General features: G+C 37.1%; 1 protein-coding gene across 9 annotated transcripts in view; it reads right to left on the bottom strand.

The window, feature by feature from the left end:
- The window catches only part of Rapgef6 (Rap guanine nucleotide exchange factor 6), a 223,318-nt gene that overhangs the window by 38,275 nt on the left and 160,091 nt on the right, over positions 1-24,952 (bottom strand). For all 9 annotated transcript variants that reach the window (XM_004629326.2, XM_023713121.1, XM_004629328.2 and 6 more), the window contains 3 exons: positions 19,056-19,213; positions 12,297-12,537; positions 10,872-11,255 (listed from right to left, as the gene is read on the bottom strand). In XM_004629326.2, coding sequence (XP_004629383.1) covers positions 10,872-11,255; positions 12,297-12,537; positions 19,056-19,213 — 783 coding nt within the window. The remainder of the gene's footprint in view (positions 1-10,871; positions 11,256-12,296; positions 12,538-19,055; positions 19,214-24,952) is intronic.

Genomic DNA, 24,952 nt, shown 5'->3' on the forward strand with positions numbered 1-24,952 from the left:
AACAACTTTACTTGAGAGACATTATGGCAATAAATGGTATGTCATGACAAGAAGTACATATTTAGAAGACCAAGATGGCAGGCACTCCAAGCATGACCCTTATTACACATCGCCATCCTCAGTGCAGCCGCCTGGCTCACAGGCACCAGCATATAGAGTTAGTAAGGGTGAGAATCTCACCAGCCAACCGCTAGTCTCAACAACCTGCTGATGTACCCCAGGATCACTGCCCTACCCCTCTTGTGCATACAAACAATACCCATTTAAAGGTAGTTTAAGTAATGCTGAGAATTGTTAATTATAGGCATTTTTTTTCCTCTGGGATTTTGTCCACTTACCCCTCTATTCCAATCTTGTCCCCAAATCTCAAGATGTTCAATGTTGCAGGGTCTCAGTATGTAGCTTGGCCTGTGATGATCCTCCTGCTTTCAGCCTCCCCAGCACTGGGATTACAGGTGTGTGTCACTACACCCAGACTCTGGCCAGGCTCAGTCCACCCTGGGGGTGGGGTTGGTGTGGCATGTGGTCCCTGTGCTTGCCTAATCTTGCCTAAGCTGGTGCTTTAGTCTGTTGAGCTATCTCACCAGCCCTCAACGCCTTTTCCATAGCACATTTATTTATTTATTTATTTAGGTACCAGGGATCCAACTCGGCACCTTGCAATTGCCAGGCAGACACTTATGCCACAGAGCTACATCCCTGGCCCTTCGTAGTGCTTTAAATAAACTCAGATATTCACTAACTGGAAGCAGTGAACTCATGACATTAGGCTTTAATTACTTCCTGTTACTTTACTTCTATACTACCACCCAATGAGTAAGTTGGCAATTGAATTGTTTGTGTGTATAAAATATACCTTTTCTTTTTCTGTTAATCCTTGTTTTCAAACTTTTACCCACACCATAATATTTAAAATATTCTCTGACTTTTGAGGTTAAAATGCAGAATTAAGATACTTTTGATTTTCATTGCTTCCCAGAACTCTCTCACCCCAATAAAATCCAAGGAAAATGATTAACAGAAATACAGCTTTTACCTCTTTGAAACTAAAAAAAAGGCTAAACATGTCAGGATAGTTTCCAACAGGAGTATGGAAAATGCTGAAAAACTATGACCTCAGAAAAAGCTTTCTATGGAACTATGCAAGCTGACAGTTCTCAAGCAAGACACCTCGCCTGAGGATAAAATCAATTCCTCATTTGGAACATGACAGACCACAGGTTGACAGTTTTCTTTACCGGGAGAATGAGCCAGTAGACAAACTGACATATTTTGGTAGGAAGTTGTTTAACAGTGATAGGACAGAAGGGAGAAAGAGAGTTGTAAGCAGCATTAAAGCTGCCAAATTCTATTTCCTGTGAAAAACTAAAGGGCAAAACAATCACATTCAAGGCCAATCCTACCTGCCCAGAAATTCTGCCCTTACTCCTCTCTCACATTACCTCCTGCAAATAGCAAATACAAGAAACCCTCCACTTTTTAAAAGGAAGAAACAAAGTATCTATGACATGTAGATACAAGGAAAACAAAGAGAAAGTAGAACAATGCTCTTGACAATAAAAAATCAAAACTGGTACTAACCAATAACCGGGCATGAGTTCAAAGAAATTAATAAAATTTTTGAAGAGTTTAATTTTTGAGGAGCTTGGGAAAAATATGTTAAGAAATGTTGCTAAAAATTAACTAGCAGAGTTTGGAAAGACAGAAGAAAAAATAAAACCAAAAGAGAAATGAAGGACACACTGAAGCTTACATAGAGAAAAATAGTGCTAAAATACTATAAATGACACGGAGGAAGTAATAAAGTAATCAGTGGACATGGATAAAATTAAAAGGGACTGGAAAAAAAAATGATAACTATTCTTAGGCAGGCAGTTAGACATTAGCAGGCCTGAAGCAGAGGGGTGGAGGAACAAAACAGCACGGTTTGCCAGTTACAACTAAATATAATTATTTGTTAGGTCTGAGGCTTAAGTGATCCCACAGAGCACAACTGTATTTTAAGGCTATCCTTGTGCACATTCCTTCTGACACCTGGCCATCTGACTCCTATTTCCAAAACAAGTATAGAGCATTCTTAGCTATCCAATGCCTAATGATATCAGAAAGCTAAACATCCTTTAAAGATTGTCCTTCCTTGGGCTGAGACCTGATTTTTTTTTTTTAAACATATTTAGTACAGGGTCTACAGGATCTCACTACACAGACTGGACTCATCGTGATCCTCCTGTTTTCAGACTCTCAGGCACGCCCAGTCTCAATCATCACCTGAGCACGCCCCAGGGGCGGGGCTGGCACACCACGCAGGGGATCCAATCCCAAACCCTGATCCCTGCTCTGCCTAAGTGGACACTTTAAGCCACTGAGCTACCTGGCTGGCCCTGTGAGACCCGATTTAAATTCCCTTCATAAGTTTCTTAAGGTTAAGGCTCCTGAGAGAACACTGATCATCTGGAAAACAGGAACACATTTTTGAGAGACTGATATTACATAGTAAGTTCTAAGACAGATGTTGATGAACATAATTACCAGAGTTCCTTGAAGCCCAGGACTAACTCTTGTGCTTATAAAATGCTATCAACTCATACCCAGTGCAGATGTCTTTGTGACACTGCCTACCATCTTGCCTGAAGGCACCAATCTCTCTATACCAGCTTTATAGTGAGCTCCACCTCTACTTCCACATGATCACCTATGTGTCTTGACTGAAATCTTTCATCAAAAGTACAAGGAATCCAAGAACAGGAGGCCAGTTTCCTCACAGTGTTAGGAACTGGCTTCCTGGTGATAGACATGTAAGACAAAGGAGATGTAAAATTTATATAAATGGTACTCCTAAAGAAGAAAATAATATTCAAAGATACAATTTGGAAAAATTTGTAGAAGCAAAGGGAAGATTAAAAACCACAGACTGAAAAGACACCATAGTCTTGGAAAAATCTGATATAGAACTAGAAAGAAATAAAAAGATGAAGAAAAGAAACATCTATATAAAGGTAAATGACTTCAGCGAAAAGTTACAAATCTGCAGATGTAGCAGGGCAGAAAAGTTCAAGCAAACCTCAGAACTTATACAACCATATAGAATGTTAGTTGAAAAGTCACTCTCTATTTAAAGTCCCCAACAAATAATGCGTTTAGTCAAGACTTCATACATAGCTTAAAAAAAAAAATCATTCAGTTAAAAAACACCAGAAAAGATATAAAAATGTATTTGGTTGTTACAGGGTCTCATTACACAGCTTGGACTCATCCTCCTGTTTTCAGCCTTCTCTGTGCTGGGATTACAGGCAGGTGCCACTACGCCTGGACTCTGGGGCTGGCTTGGCATGTGGTCCTGGGAATCAAACCATGGTCCCTGCGCTTTCCTAAACTAAGCAGGCACTTTAGTCTGCTGAGCTATCTCGCTGGCCCCCAGAAAGATACTTTGAGTTTGTTCAGAAGATGACATTCCCACAAAGCCTTCAGTCAATAACCAACTAAAACAAACTTCAACCAAGAGATAACTAGAGAAATTAGAAGAAAGAGACTCTAATAAATAGTTTAAAACTGTTTAAAACAAGGAGTGAGGCCAGGCATGGTTGTATGCACGCATGTAATCTCAGCACCCATGAGGCTGAGATAGAAAGATTTCTGTGAGTTCAAACACCAGCCTAGGTTACAAAATTATTTCAAGACCGTCCTGAACTACATAGTGAGACCCTGTCCAAAAAAACCAAAACAAGGAGTGGTGGCTGATGGTAGTCAAATACACAAGAATAAAAATGAGGGAAACAACTGTAGATATACAAAATTAAAAGTAACTCAGTGTGTTGATTTACTCGATGCTACATGAAAACTAAAACTTAGATAAAACATAACACACATTAGAGTCCCCAAATGCCAAATTCAGTCCACTATTTGTTTTCATGAATAAAATTACTGGGACACAGTCTTGCCCATTTGTTTACCTATTCTTTAGGGCTGCTTTTGTGATAACAGTAGCAGATTTCAGTAGTTTCTGAAGAGAGACTCAATATCCCACAAAGCCTAAACTATTTCCTTTGTAGGAAAAGTGTGCTAACCCATTTTAGGAAACACTTAAATAGAGATATAAAATACTAAAAGATGACAGAAGTTATAGAGCACCAGATCCAGAAGGTATCACTGGTAAATTCTTTTTAATTCTCAAGCCAAGTAATTATCATCTTCAGTGCTATTTAAACTGCTGCAGTAGGGGCTGGAGAGATGGCTCAGTGGTCTAAAGCACCTACTTGGAACAAGCTTGGCAAAGTACAGGGACCACGGTTCGATCCCCCAGCACCACATGCCAGCCAGCCCCGCCCCCTGGTGGGCTGAGCTGGCCACACACACACACACACACACACACACACACACACAATAAATAAATGTTAAAAAAAAAAATAAACTGCTGCAGCACATAAAGAATGAATGTCTACAAATTTTATCAAGTCATCATAGTACTGATTTTAAAGTTCACAATTAAGCCATGCAAACCAACGAAGGACTCTACCATAAAATTTACCTGATTATATGGAGCTCATGTCCGACGAGAAGGGTAATTTATTCTCATAGTAATACTAAAATAATTTACTATACTAACAGTAAAGAGAAAAATTATGATCACTTTAGATATTAAAGCATCACCTAATTAAATCTGATATCCGTTCCTGATTTTTTTCTTCCCACCCCCTTTCCTAATTTTTGAAAGTCAGTAAAAGAATTAAAAGTGTAATATATTTCTCAACTAAAAGTCCCCATAATATTTAATGAAGAGATATTACAAAAACAGTAAGAATCATGAATTATACACAGAGTTCTATAATTACAATCTTTTTTTTTTTTTTGGTGGCCAGCTCAGTCTACCCTGGGAGCGAGGCTGGCTTGGCACGTGGTGCTGAGGAATGGACCGCTGTCTCTGTGCTGCCTAAACCTGCATAAGCAGGTGCTTTAGACTGCTGAGCTATCTCATTGGTCCCTTAATTATAATCACTTAATATAAAAATACCAGCAGACAGAAACAGACAAAATAAAAAAAATGAATGGGGGACTGGGGAGATAGCTCAGTGGCACAAGTGCCTGCCTGGCAAGAACAAGGCACTGAGTTCGATCCTTCATACTCCCCCCATAGGATGGAATGATTTAAAATTATTATTAATAAGAAAATTAGACTAATTCCAAATCCTCAAAAAAAAAAGATAAATGGAAAGAGTTAAAGTTACCAATATTTGAAAGAAATAAGAAAATTAGACTGCTTAACTCAAAGTCCCAAAAGCATTAACTAAAAAACAAGAATGCAGTAAGACGCCCCTGCACAAAACTGGTGTTTGTGAGCATTACCATATTCAGGCAGAATTAAAAACTGGTTAGAAAATATAAGGACCCCACTCATAAAAACAGTAAGTGATAACACGGATTCAAAAAATGTTGTAATAAAGCACAAACTCTAGAGAAGAGACAAGAAAATTTGAACAAGTGGAGTAAGTGTTCTTGGATGAAACAGCCGCTGTTCAAGTATCTGTTAAATCCATGATCACAAAGACAACACACACAAACTTTCTAACAGAACTGAGTGGAGGGACTCCATGCCAGAGACAGTGGGGGAAGGTATGAGAAGAGTAAGGAGAGGCTGGCACTGCTACCAGATCTTCAAACCTATTCAAAGTCTTAGCAGCCCAAACCGTAATGAGCAGACAAAAACGAATCAGTGGGATAACGGACCCAAAATTATGGGTCTAAAATAGCACCAAAAATGGATGTAAAATTATGTGCAAGATTTTAGTACTCAACAGATAACACTGTATTTTAGGAGAAAATATGAATTAATGAAGTTGGATAAATAAACCATTTGGAATAAAGTAAGATGTGTTCCTCCATCGCTCACAAGAAAATGGCACTCAAGATCAGTAAGAAAGTAATGTAAACTACAATACTACAAAGGTAGTGGAGCTTTTGATGCACAGTCACTGAAACAGCTTTATGGGGCAGGAACCACTGCGGTTCCCACTTGAGAAATGAGGAAGCCCAGTCTCACTAGTAAGTGCCCATACTGGGTTCAACCCAAGGCAGCTCTTTGATCTTAACTACGGGATACAAAATGTAGAGTATTATCTTAGAGAAAAAACGATAATTTTATACAAAAATATAAAGCAACAGCATGGAATATTTCATAGGTATTTTTAAAAAATCAAACAGGTCTATCAATACGAAGGTAAATAACAATCTCTAAATCGTTAAATCAAAACAAAATATGAGAGAAAAATGTGGGTGGAATGGGAACTGAGTGGGACAGACACCTACTTTTTTACTATGCAGAACTTTGGATTTTTTCCATGTATATATAATGTTTATTTAAAAATTTATTTTTACTACAAAAAATATTACTTGATTCCAGTCAGAACTTATGATTCACCTGCCCAATCTCTACTGAAAAGCTGTATGTTCTTTGATATACATGGATAGAAAACAATACAAAGCAATTATCTTCACATGAACTGTGTAAGTACGTAACAAAGGTTCTCTATACAAATCTCTTTACCCACACCTCAGGCATTCCCCATACCCTTCTTGGGGTTTTGGGGTTTCTGCTTACCACCTCTTCTCAAATCACTCTTTCCTTGGCTTTATGGTTTATTTTATTTTTTGTATTTTTAGGGAAGGATCTACAGGGGGTTCAGGGTCTCACTACTAGATCTGACTTGTAGTGATCTGCCTGCTCATAGCCTCTGAAGAACTGGGATTATAGGCACTGCGCACCACCACACCCAGTCTCAACTGCAGGCTCAGCATGCCCCAGGGGTGGGGCTGGCCCAGCAGGCCAGGGGATTGAACCCCTGCCCCCTGCACCAGTTTGCAGGCACTTTAATCCACTGAGCTATTTGGCCAGCCCTGATTTTTTATTTTTGGAGACAGTCTCACTGTATAGTTCAGACTAAACTCATTATATAGGCCAGGCTGGTCTCAAACTCACAAAGATCCTCCTACTTCAGCCTCCTGAAAGCTGGGATTATAGGTATGCGCCACCCTGGTTTTAATGACCAACCACAATTGTGCTACTCTAATTCTTACAGTGAACTTTCTCTGGCTGGACTCTTGTCAGTAGCCCACAATGAAGATGACCACTAAGGAGTGGCTTTAAATTCTCTACAATTTCCTTTCTACTCCCTTTAAGGGAGTCTACTGTCAATTTTCTTCATGGAGTAAACTAAAATTTAGTTTCTCTCAAATCCTTTACTCAATGTTTTTTTATACACACAGCTAAATTTCTAGTCTCCCATGCATTGTATTTATCAATGATGTCTTTGCTCCCATTTTTTTTTTTTTTTTTTTGGCGGAACCGGGGATTGAACTCAGATCCTTGTGTTTGCCAGTCAAGCATTTATCCTACTGAGCCATCTCCCCGGCCCCCATTTTTTTTTTTTTTTAAAGAAAGAAAATTATTTATTGAGAGAAAGCTTCTAAGAGGGACAGAAGGGGGTCCCGAGTGGGTGACCCAGGAAATCCGCTTTTCAAGGTAGTTTTCTAGAGAAATGCTGTGAGGTGAGGTGGGTGCAAGGTGGGACACAGTTAACTAATAAGATTGCTTAGGTGACACTGAACCAATGGGAAATTACAAGGTAGGTGTGAGGTGGGACAAAACTAAGGTCAACCAGTCGGGGAGATGGCTCAGTAGAATAAGCATTTGCCTGGCAAGTGCAAGGGCCTGAATTCAATCCTCAGTTCAGCCAAGAAAAAAATAAAATAAAACAAAAACTATGGCTAACCAATAAGAGTAGGTGTATAGTCGCTTAGGTAATGTTGGTTACATGTGGGCCAAATGGGGAAGCAAATCATGGAGCAAGCATACAAGAAAGGTTTGTTCCCAATTTGGACCCAGTTATTATTTTTTTAAATAGTATTGGGGATTAAACCTAGGGGGCTCACACTGAGCCATATTCCCAGCACCTTTTATTTTTTGTTCGTATTTTTCCAGATCTTTTGAAAATTTTGCAACTCTGTTAAGTCACTAAGTTGCCCCAGCTGGGTTTGAACTTGTAATCCTCCTGCCTTAGTTTCTCCAAGTGCTGGATAATGGATGTGTGCCACCATCCCTCGCTCATGCACACAGGCATGCATACATTCAGTTGTTCCTTCTTATTAGGATGTTTTTGCAGTACACAGTGATTATGTCTTCAGGGTTTGCACCAACATACTGCTACTACAATGGGACAGGCAGGATTCCAACACAGGTGCAGCTGATTCAATATTCCTAAAAGCTCTAGTTCAGCTACAGCCACTGGTTAATAAAGAATCATCCTCTTACCAGAAAGAGCCATGTTTAAATACTTCTTATAAAGACTTCAATTTTGCCATGTGTGGTGATGCAAGTGTATAGTCCTAGCACTCTAAGAGACAGAGGGAAGAGGAAAGCAATTTTAAGCTTAGCATGGGCAACTGGGAGAGACCCTGTTTCAAAAATGTTTTTAACTATAACTAAGTAAGGGGATATGTGACTGAGTGTGGGCCCCAAGTTCAACCTCCAGTGTTGGAAGAAAAAAAAGCCCATATTTACCTTACTTGAGCAAGAAGAGCAAATTAATATAAATTCTGTGGATGACATGAATAGGTGGCAGAGTAAAGTGTAGGTGACATTGGGTAAAGTAGAATTACACTGCTGTATACAAAATCATGGCCTTCTAAATGGAACTAACACAGCTCCCTTCTGCTTTAAAATTAGATATGCTTTAAGAGGAATCCCTTTACTGGTCTGCACGGGATGGATGACGGGAAAATTTGCTAAACTGTTTTTTTTATAATATGTAGGCAGCAGACAGTAGAGAGAGTTTGTATGAACACTATACATCCTGGGAATACACATCTTTTTCTAAATTTTTTTTAATTTTTAAAGGTTATTATTGTTTTTTAATGTATTTAGTACAGGGTCTCACTACGTAGATTGGACTTGGAATGCTTCTCCTGTTTTCAGCCTCCCAAGCGCTGGGATTTCAGGCACCAGCCACCACGTCCAGTCTTAGCTGCTGTCTCAGTGCGCCCCGACACACTGGGGATCGAACCTTGGCCCTGCGCTTTGCCCGAGCAGGCACTTGAGTCAGCTGAGCTATCTGGGCATATACATCTTTTTTTTTTTTCATTTTTATTTATTCATTTATTACCCTTAAAAAAAAACTTTACTTGAGAGACATTATGGCAATAAATGGGGCATACACATCTTAAAGGACTCTCATGATTCTAATGGGCTCGCCTCCTTGAGTGACAAGACATCCAGATGCCTCATGCACTACCTGGTAAAAATGAAAGGTTCACCCAACAGTTGCTATTATTATTGTTGTTATTTCGAAATAACAACTTTAGGTCACAGCATCAATACTGTGATATTTCTATGTTGTTTTGGGCAGGGTCTTGCTGTGTAGCTCAGGCCGGCTAAGTGCTCAGCTACATGTGTGCCACCACAGTCAGCTTCCCCTTGTGATTTTCTAGGGTCAGAACAGTGAGGTACAGTGCATGTTTATCCAAGCCTGACAACAAAGACCACACATCCAAAATGGGTGCAATGACTTACATGGGAAAAGGAAAATGGGAGAACACTCATTCACACTCATTCAAAAAAGAATCACAGGACATGAAAGAAAAAAAACCCCAAGAGCCAAGACATAAAGTACATTATACCTAATGATGCTTCAATAAAGACTGAGTTTTTCTCTTCCTAGGCACTTAGGACCTAGGTACAAAACTAGCTTCATGGAGAACTGAAAACATACCACAACAATATATGCATACCCATGTTTACAGCAGCACAATTTGTTATAGTTAAATCCTGGAAACAACCCAGATGCCCATCAACTGAAGAATGGATAAAGATGTGGTATTTTTTATACAATGGAGTATTTCTCAGCTATAAAACAGGACAAATCTGAGTTTTTTGTAGGTAAATGGATGCAATTAGAGAACATACATCATATTGTCTCCTTAGTGTAAGAACCTGAAAGAGAAGGGTACAGAAGATACTGGGAAAAGGGAATGAACCTATTCAAAAGGAAGGAATTACTGAGCTGAGAAGGACAGGAGAGGGAATGGGCAAAAGAGATATATCTATGTATGCAAGCAGGATGGTTTGGACATTTCTGCTGGTCCATGGTAAGGAACAAATAATGCTTAATTTCTTTTGTCTCCTTTTTCAATTATTTGTACATTTCTCTTCTTAGTTTCTTACATATTTTTTTCTTGCATGCATGTATCTGGTAATATGAATAACTGGCTGGAACACAACACTGCATTACAACAAATACTGTGAAATTCATATTACTTTGTTAACTGAAATTCTTTCTTTTTTTTTGTGGAACCGGGGATTGAACTCAGGCCCTTGCGCCTGCCAGGCAAACGCTTATTCTACTGAGCCATCTCCCGGTCCCTACGTTAACTGAAATTCTGCATGACTTGTAATTTTTTTTGTTAATACTGTTTTGTACTCTCTTTAAAAAATAAATAAAAAAGGGGCAGGGGAGATGGCTCAGTGGAATAAGCATTTTCCTGGCAAGCGCAAGGGCCTGAGTTCAATCCCCGGTTCCGCCAATAAATAAATAAATAAATAAATAAATAAATAAATAAAACTAGCTTCATAAAAACTGGGTGTGGTGGTGCATACCTGTAATCCCAGCACCCTGGAGGTTGACACAGGAGGATCACTAGGAGTTCAAGACCAGCCTGGGGGGCTACAAAAGTGAGCCCGAAATGCATAGCAGACCCTGTCTCAAAAAAAAACCAAAAACCCCCCACAAAAAACCCCACCACACACAAAAAAAAACTCAACTAGCTTCATATTTACTATCATAAAAAGCACACACTGACACCTGTACCTATTTGTAAAAACTTACCTTATAATTGCGAACATAGAATTGAAATTCTTACATTCTCGACAGTGAAGTGCAATCTTAATAAAATGTTTAATAATTTTCATCCGTTTGAGCTGATTTGATTCTGTTAAAATCTCTGAGGCAACCCAGAATGTCTCTTGGTTTACAATGTCCTCAAACTCCTTCAAGTGAGTATTTCCTGTTTTCGAATCCAACTTAAAAATGTCATCAATGTATTCAGTAGGCTCAATATTACGAAATAAGTCAAAGTCCCTCATTGACAACTGGGTGGCCAGCTCGATGGTGCTGAGCTGCAGCATGGACAGCTGGCTTTCCTTAACCAGTTCCTGAGCATCTTCATCTGAGCATAAAGTTTCTGTTTCCATGTTATTTTTTAAATAATACCTAAAAGGAAAAAAAAATTTAATAAAACTGATCATAAATGTATGGTTCACAAAAACACTTTACCTCTTTTGTCATTCTCAATAATGCTACTTTACTAAGCACACATCTATAAAGTCAGCTCTCTGGAACAGTAAAAGGAAAACTACTCAGAAAAACATTTGTGAGGGCTGGGAGATGGCTCAGTGGAATAAGTGCTTCCCTGGCAAGCACAAGGACCTGAGTTCAATCCCCGGTTCCACCAAAAAAAAAAAAAAAAAAAAAAAGAAAAAAAAAAGAAAAACAATTGTGAAAATGAGTTTCTTCTGTCCATAGCACACTTATATTCTAAACTTTTTTTTTTTTTTTGAAACAGACTCGTGTTATGTAGCTCAGGCTGCCTTTGAATTTGTGGTGATCCTCCTGCCTCAGCCTCCTAAATGCTGGGATTACAGGGGTGTGCCACCACACCTAGCATAAACAAATTTATAAGGTAATACATATATATAGTCAGATACACATAAAGATGGCTGTTACTCTTTCTTCCTTTGCAAAAAAGACTGAGTATATCAGCTATTCTAAGACTTTATTTTTATCCTGATTGCTCATACACTTTGACAAGCTGGCCCCCCTTTTATTTTCCTCACTCTAGAGTAACCCTTAAGAAAACCCCACAATTCTATTAAAAAAAATTATTTAGTACAGGGTCTCACTACACAGATAGGACTCACAGTGATTCTCCTGCTTTCAGCTTCCCAAGTGCTGGGATTACAGGTGTGTACTACTACACCCAGTCTCAATCGCTATCTCAGTGGGCACCAGGGGCGGGGCCGGCACAGAATGCTGGGGATAGAAACCTGGTCACTGTGCTTTAGTCCACTGAGCTATCTAACTGGCCGGACAATTCTACTTATATAGCAAAAGCTTGGAAAAAAGAATCCCCTCCCCCCAAAAAAAGAAAAAAGAATCCCTACTTTAATTTAGAGAGAACTCAGTAGTAATAAAACATGATGTTTCTACTTAGTGAGATCTTAAAAAAACACAACTACAATTAAGGATATTCACCTTCCATTGAGTTGAATTCGATCAGCTAATTTGGAGAACTGGTCTGGAAGTCTTCTCTGCTTTATGACACCCTCAGGAGTAACAGAGACTTCACAGAGAGAGTACGTGTCAGATGCTCCCGTCAGGCCAAATTCATGAACAGCATGACAAACCACTTCTTTAGCTGTAGTGTCTTTACTGATGATAATGTAGCAACTTTGTTGATCTGCTTTGAAAACTCTTATAACTTGATCAGGGATATCTATGTAAATATAAAATATGCTTTATTATTCTCAAGAAAATTACTTTGAAAATTTTTTCAAAAAACAAAGTGGGATACAATGACTCTAATTACTGACATTTCTATTTCAGGCAGGAGATTAACACAAATAACTGTTACATTTATTAACAAAAATGTACTTTTCAGGTGACAAAATACTAATACATGTTCACAAAGATAAAAATTAGAAACTAGAACCATATTATGATTTGAAAGCCATAATTTTTCTCATTAATTATAAACATTCTGATGTTATTCTTCTATAAAACTTTTTTTTTAGGGTTGTTCTTTATCTTTTATTATTATTTTCACGTGCTGGGAATTGAACCTATAAAACTTTTTAATAGAGACATAGTATTCCATCTTATATATTTTAATTATCCAAACCACTAGTGATAGGCATGTAGACTGCCCACCATTCTCAATTATGAGTTACATTAGATATAGACACCCACCTTATACAAACTAGATAAACTTTTGCAGGTAATCTGTTTATTTCCTCAGAAAACCCCTCAGAAACAATTGCTGAGATATAAGACATGCATATCTTCAAAGACTTTAGAACATATATTCCACAGAGGAGTTATACATACTCCACAGAAAAGTTGAAGTTTGTAATTCCAGAATGTAAGACAACAAATTTGGTCACATCCATTTTAAAACTGTTTAACAAAAAATGTTTAGTTTTGTTTAGCTTTTTTTTTTTTTGCAGAACCAGGGATTGAACTCAGGCCCTTGCGCTTGCCAGGGAAGCACTTATTCCACTGAGCCATCTCCCTGGCCCCTATTCTTCTATTTTTCATTTCTTTTGTTACTGATGAGATTGTGCAACTGGTAGTGGTTTAATGATCCATCATATTCCTTCTTTTCAAAAAATTCCTTTTAATACCTTCTCTGCTTTTTCCTACTGAAATACACAAGGTACCAACACTTAAGTCTACTATCAAGTAAATGTTCCATAGTTTTTATATTCTATTTATTTTTAATGCCAAAAGGTTCTAAATGCTCATTAGTTAACTATCACAACCTGTACTCTTCTGATTTCTGCTAATAGCAAATAAATTCCACCTCAAGATAATGTTCACGTGAAAGGCACACATAAATGGAATTTCATATTTCCTCTTTCTGTTCTATCTTACTTCTTTTTCTCACCACATAACTTGGCTAAAGCTTCCAGAACAGTGTTTCCTTTGGTAACAGCGGGTTGGCTAATTGTTAATGCTATAATGTTAAGTAAAAAGGGATTTGCTACTATAAACAAATGCTACATTTCCCCTACTAAAATAGTTATTTATTTTTTTTTTCTTACAAAGATTTGCTATTGTGACCTTGTCTGTAATGATGGTAGTGGAGTTGGCAGGGGAGATTTTGGTGACTCAACTAATTATTCTGCTTGAACAGCATTACATTCTTAGGATCATGTACACTATTAATTTTTTACAGAAAAAAATTCAGGAATTTGTCTCAAGAAGAGAAGACAGGAGAGAGAAGAACAATGGAATAAATATGGCAGGCTCCTAGTACTAGAAGATTTAACTGAATATCATTCCAGGGAGGCACCTTAGTTACTAGATACTAAACCTTCTTGGACTGTCAAGGTAGGAGAATGCTTTATCTCCCAGCTTCTATATTCAGAAGGATGCACCAAGCTGTCTTTCCTTGATATATTCAAAGACTTGAGTCATCAAAGCCAGATTACTGTATGATCCACTCAAATCAAAAACGCTTTTCTTCCCTGTGCCAGAAAATGACTGCAAGCCGGCGGAAATTTAGATTTGCCAGGAAAAAGGAATCAAAGAAAGGGTTTTAGTGATCCTCTTTTACTCTTTAGATCAGATCAAACATTATACTATTAGCTATATCGTTCCCACCTTCCTTATAATTCTTCCGGAAAATGAGAGCTAGTCTCTAGAACTGGACATTCACTAAAGTTCTGGAGGCTGAGCATCAGCAAGTGGTACTGGCTGGCCTTAAAGGAATGGTTTCTATCCCTTGTATCACTTTCCAGAAGAATTTATTCACAAACATGGTAAGAATTTTCACGTATTTCACGTTCTCTTTCCCTGCTGCCATAACACCTTCTGCAAAGGAACTGCTGTGTACACTGCTGAACAGGTTGGAACAGACACACTCTGTTAGGGTCATCTGTTCCCCAAGTGAAGGTCATATTACTCTATAGTTACATAAATAAGTGGCTTCAGTGGGTATTTTCAGAACAGATATGCAAATGGGACTGGCCAAAGGGTACCCTGTAACTCAAACCTTGATGAATCTGTTAAGGTAATGAATGTTTAATTCAAAAACAGAGACATTAGAGAAAAACTTTCTGTTCAATGACATCAGTATAAACCTTTCTCTATTTTAGAACTGTTGCATATATACTATACACACACACACACACACACACACACACACACACACACGATGATAGTGGGACAACATGTACGTTAAGTGTAATACTTAGTACGGTACATGACAGATGTACAATGTTAACTGAAGAACAGTAAATAAATATGAAGGTAGAATAAAGTTGAATCAAAAAGGAAAAGTGATCTAATCATTTCAAATTTTAGGCATGAAGTTAAAATGCGCACAAAAATAAAATCTTATTATGAGGGTAAAACAGATAAGGTTTCTAGAAGTTCACAGTATGTCTTGGTCTTAAGATTTGTATTTTTAAGAAATTCCATAAGAGGTAGATGAAGTAAAGAACAGAAATCCCGAATATCTATACCTTCCACATATATACTTTGTAAGGTACTAACTATATATTGTTTAAGGATCAATGTATAAACCTGAGATTACACTATAAATAGGAGATCTCATGTATCTCGGAGGATTTTTTTTTTTTTTTTAAAAATGTACTTAGTGCAGGCTCTACAGGGTCTCACTACACAGACTGGACTTGAAGTGATCCTCCTAGTTTCAGCCTCCCAAGTGCTGGGTTTCCAGGCGCGCTCCACAGTGACCCACCACAGTCGCATCCATCTCAGACCAATCTCAGCGCCCCATGGCAGGGCTGCACAGCACAAGGGGAACGAACTTAAAAAAAAAGATCTAAAAGCTGCTCTTTCACTCTTAAAAGTGTTAACTGCAAAATTATCAGTATTATATTATTGATTACCGATATATGCTACGATCAAGAGCATTTGAAGTGATGAAGACACAGTGATAAGTGAGATGAAGTCTCTGATCTCAAAGGCATTTACTCAGAAAATTCAAAAGACTAAAATAAATGGTGGTTCAATAATAGACAATAATCAGGTAAACTCAGGACATTCACCCACAGGAGAACAGATACAAGAATCCAATTAGTTGTTTATAAAATTTGGTAGAAGCCAGGCGTGGAGGCACACAAAGTCAAGCTTAAGCTGGGGAATTCAGCAAGACCCTGTCTCAAAATTGAAAAATAAATAAGTAAATAAGTACATAAATAAAATTAAAAGGGTTAGTGATGCAGCTCAGTGAAAGGTTCTTGGTTCAATCCTTAGAACTACCAAAAGGAAAAAATAATTGTTTTGGGAGACTATTATATCTTGATATAGGAAATTATTCAAGATATTTTCCTAAGTGAAATCCTTACGTGTAAGATTTCATTTAGGGTGAAGAGAACAGCACACACTTTTTCTACAATGTAATGTCTAAAAGGATATATTCATAAATTAATCATTTGTAAATTCTGGGGAATGGAGATATGTATACCTATTTATTCTCTGCAGTCTTTAAAAAACTGATTATATATTCCTTTATAAATTAAAAATAACAAAAGTAACTCAAACTTTCGATACAGAATTCAGTTTGCTACACTAAGTAAACCAAAGATTTGTACTGCCAAATGAAAAGGCAAGCAAAAAAATTCTACAACTCAACTTGGAAAAAAATTTCAGTTCCAAATTTCTTTTCTCTATACTCAAATTCTTTAGGTTTCATCTTGTACTACTAGGTCAAAAGTTCCAAAAAAAATTTTCATTAGTTATTGAATAGCATAAATAACTAGAGGAATAAATGACAGTTAAAACTATCTTATAAAGAGAAAAAAAAATTCTGCTTTCTATTCCACTCAATTCTGCATCCTTTAAAAAACAAAATATCATACAGAAATATGAGCAAGAGAATGCCAAGATACTTACAGTAAAAACCAACAGCTGTATGCAGCAAAAATAAAGCAAAATCATAAAAAAGTCAGCAATAAAAAACTATTCAAGAGATCTGCAGTTCAATAGTTTTGCTGTTATTCTGATTTAATAACTTTAAACATGCAGAATAAACACTGGTGTGCTCAAAACTAACATTAAAGTTAGCTGACATAAATACTTCAATGCATGTGTATAAAATGTATAGCTAATTTCATGCTGTTATTTATAAAGAGCTAAATTTGAAACTGGTAGTATTTTTTCAATATAAATAAATAACACCACCTCTAGATAGATGGCCTTTTACATACACATCTAGGGGTTGAAAAAAATGTGATTTATAAATTAAGTACCTATGCCATGTGTGTTCATCTATATTACTGATACAAGTCTATGTTGCAGACTGAGCCATATCAGACTTTCTCAGAACACATTTTTTTTTTTTTTTGAAAGCATCTTCAGTCCTATTAAGTTTTTAAGGAGAGAATTATGCAATCAATCTTGGGTAACAAAATCAAGATGGGTAACATCTCTTCTCTGCTGCTTTGCATTTTTGCCCCACGAGGCTTAACAATGTCTAAATTTTAATAATTTCAACCTTTTTCTGTTGTTTCCCCAGTGCTCTCTCCTTTTCCTGACCACTTCATTCTTTATTCTCTCAGCCCTGCTTTCAACATATGCCTGTGGCAACAATACAGCCATAAAATTCAGTAAACCTATAACTGTATGTCCCCAAATACCTGTCTTAACAAATGCATCTTTAGCTTGTGAAAATACTGTACTCATGAATATCCTATATAGTGTAAGAAGTACCACTGTTGAACACATACACACACATAGAAATAAATTTTTATTCTACCACATGATGAACCATGTAAGACTATGAAAATGTGTTGGGAACTTCTAAAAAATGACACGGTAATTGCAGCACAGGGAGCTTGGGCTTCCCGGCAGAGTAACATTTTGAGTTCAGCACGGGTAAGTACGAAAGATCACTGGACATATGGGAAGAGAACCCTACAGGTGGCAAACAACATGGGCCAATGGTTTGGAGGGTTCATGCTACTGAAAACAGGGTAAGTTAGAAAGGGGAGAATGTTCAGAGGCAAGGAAAGAGATGCATCCCAGCAATGCTTCCTCACCCCAGAAGTGGCATTATTTGCTTGACAGCAAACCCAGTCTATAGTTTTCCTACCTGTGGCACTTAACGCTTGCTTTAAAAAAAAAAAAAAAAAAAAAAACAACAACAAAACCTGTATCAGGCAAATAATTAACTTTAATATGTGGGTAATAATCTTTATATTAACTTCTGATAAAGCAACTCAAGTGATTTGTCTGATGTCTGCAGTCTAATACAGAAACTGCCAAAAATTTCTAAGCGAAGTAATGATTCATTAAAATTTCTTTCCTAGAAAGAAAACTGGTAGCCACACCAGTGGGATGTGCAAAAGCACAGCACTGGTTTAGCCATCGCTCTACTGGCTAGGGGGTAATTACAGTAAGAAGGAAGAACAATGCACGAAATGACCTTTCCTGAGCCATGTATGCAATGTTCTGACATTTCAAGTGGCTGTGGTAAAGCAAACTTTATTATCATACCAATACTTTTTTTCCCTAATACTAAGATTTATGTAACTGAGTTTCCTTTTCATAGTCATGCTGAATGCTCATCCTTGTGGAAGCATAATAAAATGACAAAATAACTTTCAGTGTTGAGACAAAATTCAGTGCTTTATGAAAATTATTAAGAGGGCCAGGGATATAGCTCAGCAGCACAGTGCCCACCTGGCAAGTGTGAGGTCCTAAATTCAATTCCCAGTGCCAAAAAAAGAGAAGAAAATTACTACGTGATGTTTATATATCTTTTTTTTTTTTTTTTTTTCGGAACCGGGGATTAAACTCAGGCCCTTGTGCTTGCCAGGGAAGCACTTATTCTACTGAGTCATCCCCAGACCCCAAAGTTTATATATTCCAGAGAAAATAAGTGAGGCTGGATTAGATTAAGATAATCTACCTCATTCTTTTCCACATCCTGGTTAACATATTCTTTGACTAAGAAATATCTCTGCTTGAATTCACCTGTTCAGATAACCAGTACTGAAAGACACCTAAATCTGTAGTCAAAGTCCTTTATAAATAATCATTTGTTTCATTTCAGAGGAAGTATTATTCAGTGTAGGCAAGAAGACAGGGTCTTTGTGTCAGCTGGTTACATGAAGTCAAAATCCAGAAGTCAGAGCAGTCAAAATCTAGAAGTGAGAGGCTGCAAGCAACTCAAGGGGTACTCTAGGACTTGCTGTAGGAAGTATGTCCATTACCTGCCTTATAGGCACAATGTGACTGCGTGATCTGACATACCAACATTACCTGAAGGGTTTGAAAAGTCCAACATACTGGTGGTTGGCTGTAGGAGATCAGGACTGCTGGATGAGAGAGTCCCAGGAATCGGCATTATAGCCAGGCTGTGTCTACAATGTCTCGTTCCCACAATGCTGTCATCCTGTGACTGGCTCAGTCCTCCATCGCTTCAAAGGAATGCCAGAGGTCACATGAAAGGTTAGAGGGCATTCAATAGAAAACAGCTCTATACTCCCTGTACTAAGGCATAACACAGCCAATTCTAAGTGAAATAAACAACTGGATTACAATTTTAACTATAATAATGAAGATAGCAGTAAGATATTTTTAACACATTCAAATAAAATTTAATTTATACATATTCCATTACTTCATATGGAAAAGTCATGTTTAGTTTTACTGTTTTTATTAAAGAAGTGAAACCTAATTGTCTAGGGAGACCTTAACATTACCCCGCCACAGCAGGCACCGGTATCCACACCACTGCACACAGCAACCCTGAGAGAAGCACCTTCTACCTCACATGTCAGACCATCTCCCACACAGCAAAATCAGAGCGAAGGCAAGCCAGGAGTCATTTCCCCTATGACCTCAAAAGCCGGCACTACTTGAATGGTCTTATTTAAGCAAACAAAGATTCCTCCTGTGAAGTATTTTAGAAGTCTCACACAGCAATACTGAATCCATCTTAAAGAAATGGGTGGGGTATAGCTCAGTGGTACAGTGTCTGCCTTGTAAGCACAAGGTCCCGAGTTTGATTCCTTGTGCCAAAACAAACAAACAAAAAAACCCACCAAAACACATCACTATCACTTAAGTTTTATATAGCCCCCAGTAATACTTTAACTAACTTTATAGTGCAACAGTTATTAAAAAACAGGGCAGCAATACAAAAGGTTCCTATCAGTATCAATAACCAAAATACTAACTTGTAAAGGTTGTCTTTACACTGAATCAATGCTTTCTGTTATACTAATTCCCATCTAAATTTTATTCAATGCAGCACTCTGCCCAATACTTGCTTAAAATACAAAGAGGTATCACAGAAAACTTATCTATTATGACAAAAAGAATTAAGTTAGTCTTAAACCTGAGTGAAAAGGGATACATTTAGACTAGGTCAGAAGGAAAATATAGGAATTAGGCAGATTAGGAAGTGGTTCAAGATGGAGAATTCAGGGTTAAATACACAGCTAATGCCTGTTAATAGAGAGAGCCAGCACAAGAGCTGAGGAGCAAGGCAGAAGCGTGAAGGCGGTGATGAAAGTGAAGATTCATGACGTATAAACAAGGTGTAATGCCAGGCAGGCTGGGTTATTATCATTAGTTCTTTGACCACAGGCCAATTTCTGTCACTGGATCTTGGCTTTCCTAATTTATAAATGTGAACAATATAATGCTATTTATATATACCCCAAGACTAGTGTATGGATTAAATTAGGTGAAGAGGGTGAATATTTTGGCAGAGGAAAACAGGATTACTAGTTTTGTTTTCTAACAGTAGGAAAGTTTTATTAAAGTGGGAAAAGAAACAGGCTCTGTAGAGTGATTTTAGGCCAAATGAAAGTGGAAGAGAAATATAGCCTACAACCAGAAGGCAGGCACAATAGCCCAATTCCTACTTTCAATGAGTGAAACACATTTTATCAAAATGAGAATAGTACAAACATAGAAAGAAGAAATACTTATTTTAATTAATTTACATTAAAAAACAGAGGGATAGTATAGTTATAACAAAGGTATTGCAGAAACAAAGAATTTATTACCAGACACCAAAGGCAAACATAAGGCAAAAGAAACATTTTGTTTGGGCTTACTATAAACTGGTTCCTAACATCTAGATTTGCATTCTTAGTTATTACAGTTTAATTTTTTTTTAGCTACCAGGAAAAAGGGAGGAAATTTTCATTAAAAAAAAAAATACATACACAGGGCTGGCAAGATAGCTCAGCAGACTAACCACCTGTTTAGGCAAGTGCAGGGACCGGGATTCAATCCCTGGCACCACAGGTGACACTGTCCCATCTCCAGGCCTGCTGAGCTGGTGAGTAAGACCAGGCGACCACGCGCACACCCGTAATCCCAGCACTGGGGAGGCTGAAGACAAAACAATCACTATGAGTCCGATCTGCATAGTGAGACCCTGTACCAAATACATAAAAAAGTTTTCCTATCTATCTATCTATCTATCTATCTATCTATCTATCTATCTATCTATCTTTGATTGCGTGAGACAGAGGATCACTATGCAGCTCAGGATGGCCCTGAACTCATGATGGAGCCCAGGCTGGCCCCTCAGAGCGGCTCAGTCTTTCCAGTCCGGAGATTCTAGGTGTGCATATCTTGCCTGGTGAGTTTTCAATGAAAAGAAATTAGTTGCATCAGTTCCAACAAGGAAGAGCTAAACCTACAGCTTTATAACTTCTAACTTCTTTTTTACTTTAATTTTCAGGAATATTTTTTTCATTTTTAAAATATGTCACAGTTTAAGATTTTGGATTTTTTTTGTAGTACTGGGAATTGAACATTTTTTTTTATCTCTTATTGATGCTATTTAACATTAACTCTGCTTTTTAAATTAACAGACATGATATCATACAACTATAATCATGTAGAGCCAGTTATAAATTCATGGTTAATTCAGGTCCGAACATGTGCATATAAAAGTTATACTGCCATATACAACTCATGCCATGACTGGACTGAAACAATATTTAACTGGCAAAATAGTCATGCTCAACGCTGAACTCATAAAGCCTATCTGGCAAATCATGTAATTTCTCACCCTAAAAGTCTCCTGAAATGTGATGCAATAACAGAAACAAGACATTTGAAAAATTCCTTGATAATTCTAAACTTACTCAGAATAAAAGCTCCATATTGTGTAACTAAAAATGTCACAAATATAGTACTAATGAGAATAAAAAATAACCTCAATGTTAAAAGCAAACAAAAATACTGTCAAGAAATTTGAAAGAAAAAAAAAATATTCCTGACAAGCAAGCAAAGCAATCTGCATCTGGGAATGTTACAATAAAAAGTACAAAGGTATCACACAGGTGGATTAAAGAAACAAAATAAAAGTGATTTAAGAAGAGGAAATCAGATTGCCTAAACTGTGAAATATTCTTGTCAATAAAAACCACACTGCTATGCCAAAATTTATAGATGTTCTTTAAATCAGTAATTTTTTTTACTTTGAGATTGAACCTATGGTCCCATGCCTATGAGGCAAGTGCTCTACATTAGCTATAACTCCACTTTAATAACTTCTTTTTCACATTAATTTTATATTCTTTCATCTTAAAAGTATGGAATGGTTTAGGGTTTTGGATATTTGTTGTTGTTGTCATTGTTGCACTGTGGATTAAACCTAGTGCCTTCATACTGAACTACATTCCCAGCCTTTAAGTTTTTCTTTTTTTGAGACAGGGTCTCACCAAATTATTAGTTGGTTCAGGCTAAGCTTGAACTTGTAACCCTCCTGCTTCAGCCTCTTACTACTTGAGGTGTTATTCCCTATTTTTAAGAACTGACTGCTGCTAAAGGAAGAAACCAAGTACCATCTCTTTTAAGGGCTCCTTGGCACACAGGATATACTCAAGATATTTCAAAATTAAGTAATTAATTTTTTTTTTTTTTTTTTTTTTTTTTTTTTTTTTTTTTTTTTTTTTTTTGTAGAACCGGGGATTGAACTCAAGTCCTTGTGCTTGCCAGGGAAGCACTTATTCCACTGAGCCATCTCCCTGGCCCCAAGGGGGGCCGCTTTTAAAGCTCTGAATAACATGCTGCTTTATAGACAGCCAGGTACTATGACCTGGGTCTCTAGTTCCATTATCCAGAGGCTAATGCAAGAAGATCACTTGAGCCTAGGAATTGTCAAAACTTCATTAACAAGACAAAACAAATAAAAAATAAAAACATTTATAGAGAGATTCTACCACTTTATATTAGCATAGCAGTCTGAACTAGCTACTTTTCATTCCCCCAACTCTGGCACTACTCTTTGTAAATCTTTGATGAAACAGTGTTCTGTCTTAAGTCATATATCCTTGCCAAGTACCAACATGGATCCTTTGAATTCATATTCTGTTTTTCCACTGAAGTTTTAGTGATTTTCTTTTCTTCTAATTGGTTTGGTTTTTAAGACCTCTTTTATAAAAAGGACAGTATATATCTTTGTTCTTAAAAGAATTATCTCAATAAGGGAGTGGCTATACTTCAAGTATTTTATATGCATGCATGAAAAGGCCACAATGAAACTCTATTCTGTATATTTAATATACACTAATAAAAATGTATACGGAAAATCTGTTTTGAGTTCACTTCAAATGATTAAGTGCCAAGAAAAGTACACTCGTTTACAAAAATGCAAAATGGCCAATCTGACAAATAAAAAACAAATCAGCTCTTCTCACAAAAGATGTTCTAGATGACTTTATGAATTCTAATAAAATATTCTGGGTTTTTGTTTGTATTTATGCTAAAATTATTAGTATCTTACTTTCAACGAAATATGTTTAGAAGAAACCTTCACGGTATATGAACTTCTAAAGTGCAACACATTTCATTCATGTTTTTACTCTAGCCAATATGCTAGCACAAAACAAAAAATTCAATAAATGCTTACTTATTTATAAATGAAAATATTCCCTTGTAGTTGAAGTAAAAATTTTCCCACTACATCTTTCTATCAATATAAAATGATAATGTGGAAAATACTGTACTGACTGCTCCTGGAGAACTCAGTTTCTACGTCTCTTGTTGCAAGCAAAAACAGAATCCATGTATAGTAACTAATTCTCATGCCCCAAGGATAATGGTGGAGGTGAGATATTCAGTGTCCTGAAACTTGAGGGTAGCTGGCTAAGATGAGGGGCTTGCAGTGTTCTCTGGAGTTAGATGTTCTAACTGTGCCACCAGTCCACTCCAGACCCAACCCATCAGAGTTTCTGGAACTCCAACTCAGGACAATCGTTCCCAAGGAACTCTCTTCAGCTTTTGGATCACTCAGTTTTTTCCCTCTCAGTGACTTCTGATCATTTCAAACTGTTTCTGTCTCTTTAGTATTGGTCAGTTCATTCTCCTTGCTTTGTTCCTATTTGTGAGAAAAAGAGTTTTCTTATAGTAATTGCTATATAATATTAAAGGATATTTTTAAAAAATTAGTTTTTGGAGATGGGGGTCTTACAATGTAGTTGACTGGCCTTGAACTCACCACAATCCTCTTACCTCAGCCTCCTGAATGCTTACGTTACAAGTATGTGCCATTATGGCTGGCTGATTTTGATATTTTAAACCAATTACCTTAAGAACATCAGTCATTCAGAAAGGAATGAGTAAAAAATTTTCTAGAAATAAGTGTGATTAGGAACACAGCTCAGGATGTTTCAATCCTTCCAAGTATCAAATTAAGTGAAGAGCAAATTATTTCTCTGATTGGAAATAAGAACTCATGAAGAAGATTTCCTGATTTGGATATCTGAGATTTTCATTGAAAAAAATATGGAAAATTGTGTTTGTTTGAATATGCTTTTCTTTCACTTATTAACATGTCTTAACTTACTGAACAAGTATTAACTAGATGCCTATCCTGTGCTAGTTATTGTACTTGATTAGAAATTTTATGACTGGCTTAGAAAACGGATAACATAAAATACACACCAGTAATATGTACTAGAATAATATACTAAACTAATACTAGAGTCACTTCCAATCAAGTTGCTTCAGTAGGTTGATTTAATCTGTTATTTTACAGAGCTCAATTTATATTTAAAATCTCTAGCTATTACTCAGTTTGGTGGCATCTCAGTTTTGAAATAAAAAGCAGGTTTGAGTGCATGCCTGTACTCTCAGCATCTGGGGAGGCTGAAGCTGGAGATCACCCGGTCTTAGCAACTTAGTGA

The sequence above is a fragment of the Octodon degus genome, unplaced genomic scaffold (assembly GCF_000260255.1).
Source record: "Octodon degus isolate 3935 unplaced genomic scaffold, OctDeg1.0 scaffold00029, whole genome shotgun sequence".
NCBI lineage: Eukaryota > Metazoa > Chordata > Mammalia > Rodentia > Octodontidae > Octodon > Octodon degus.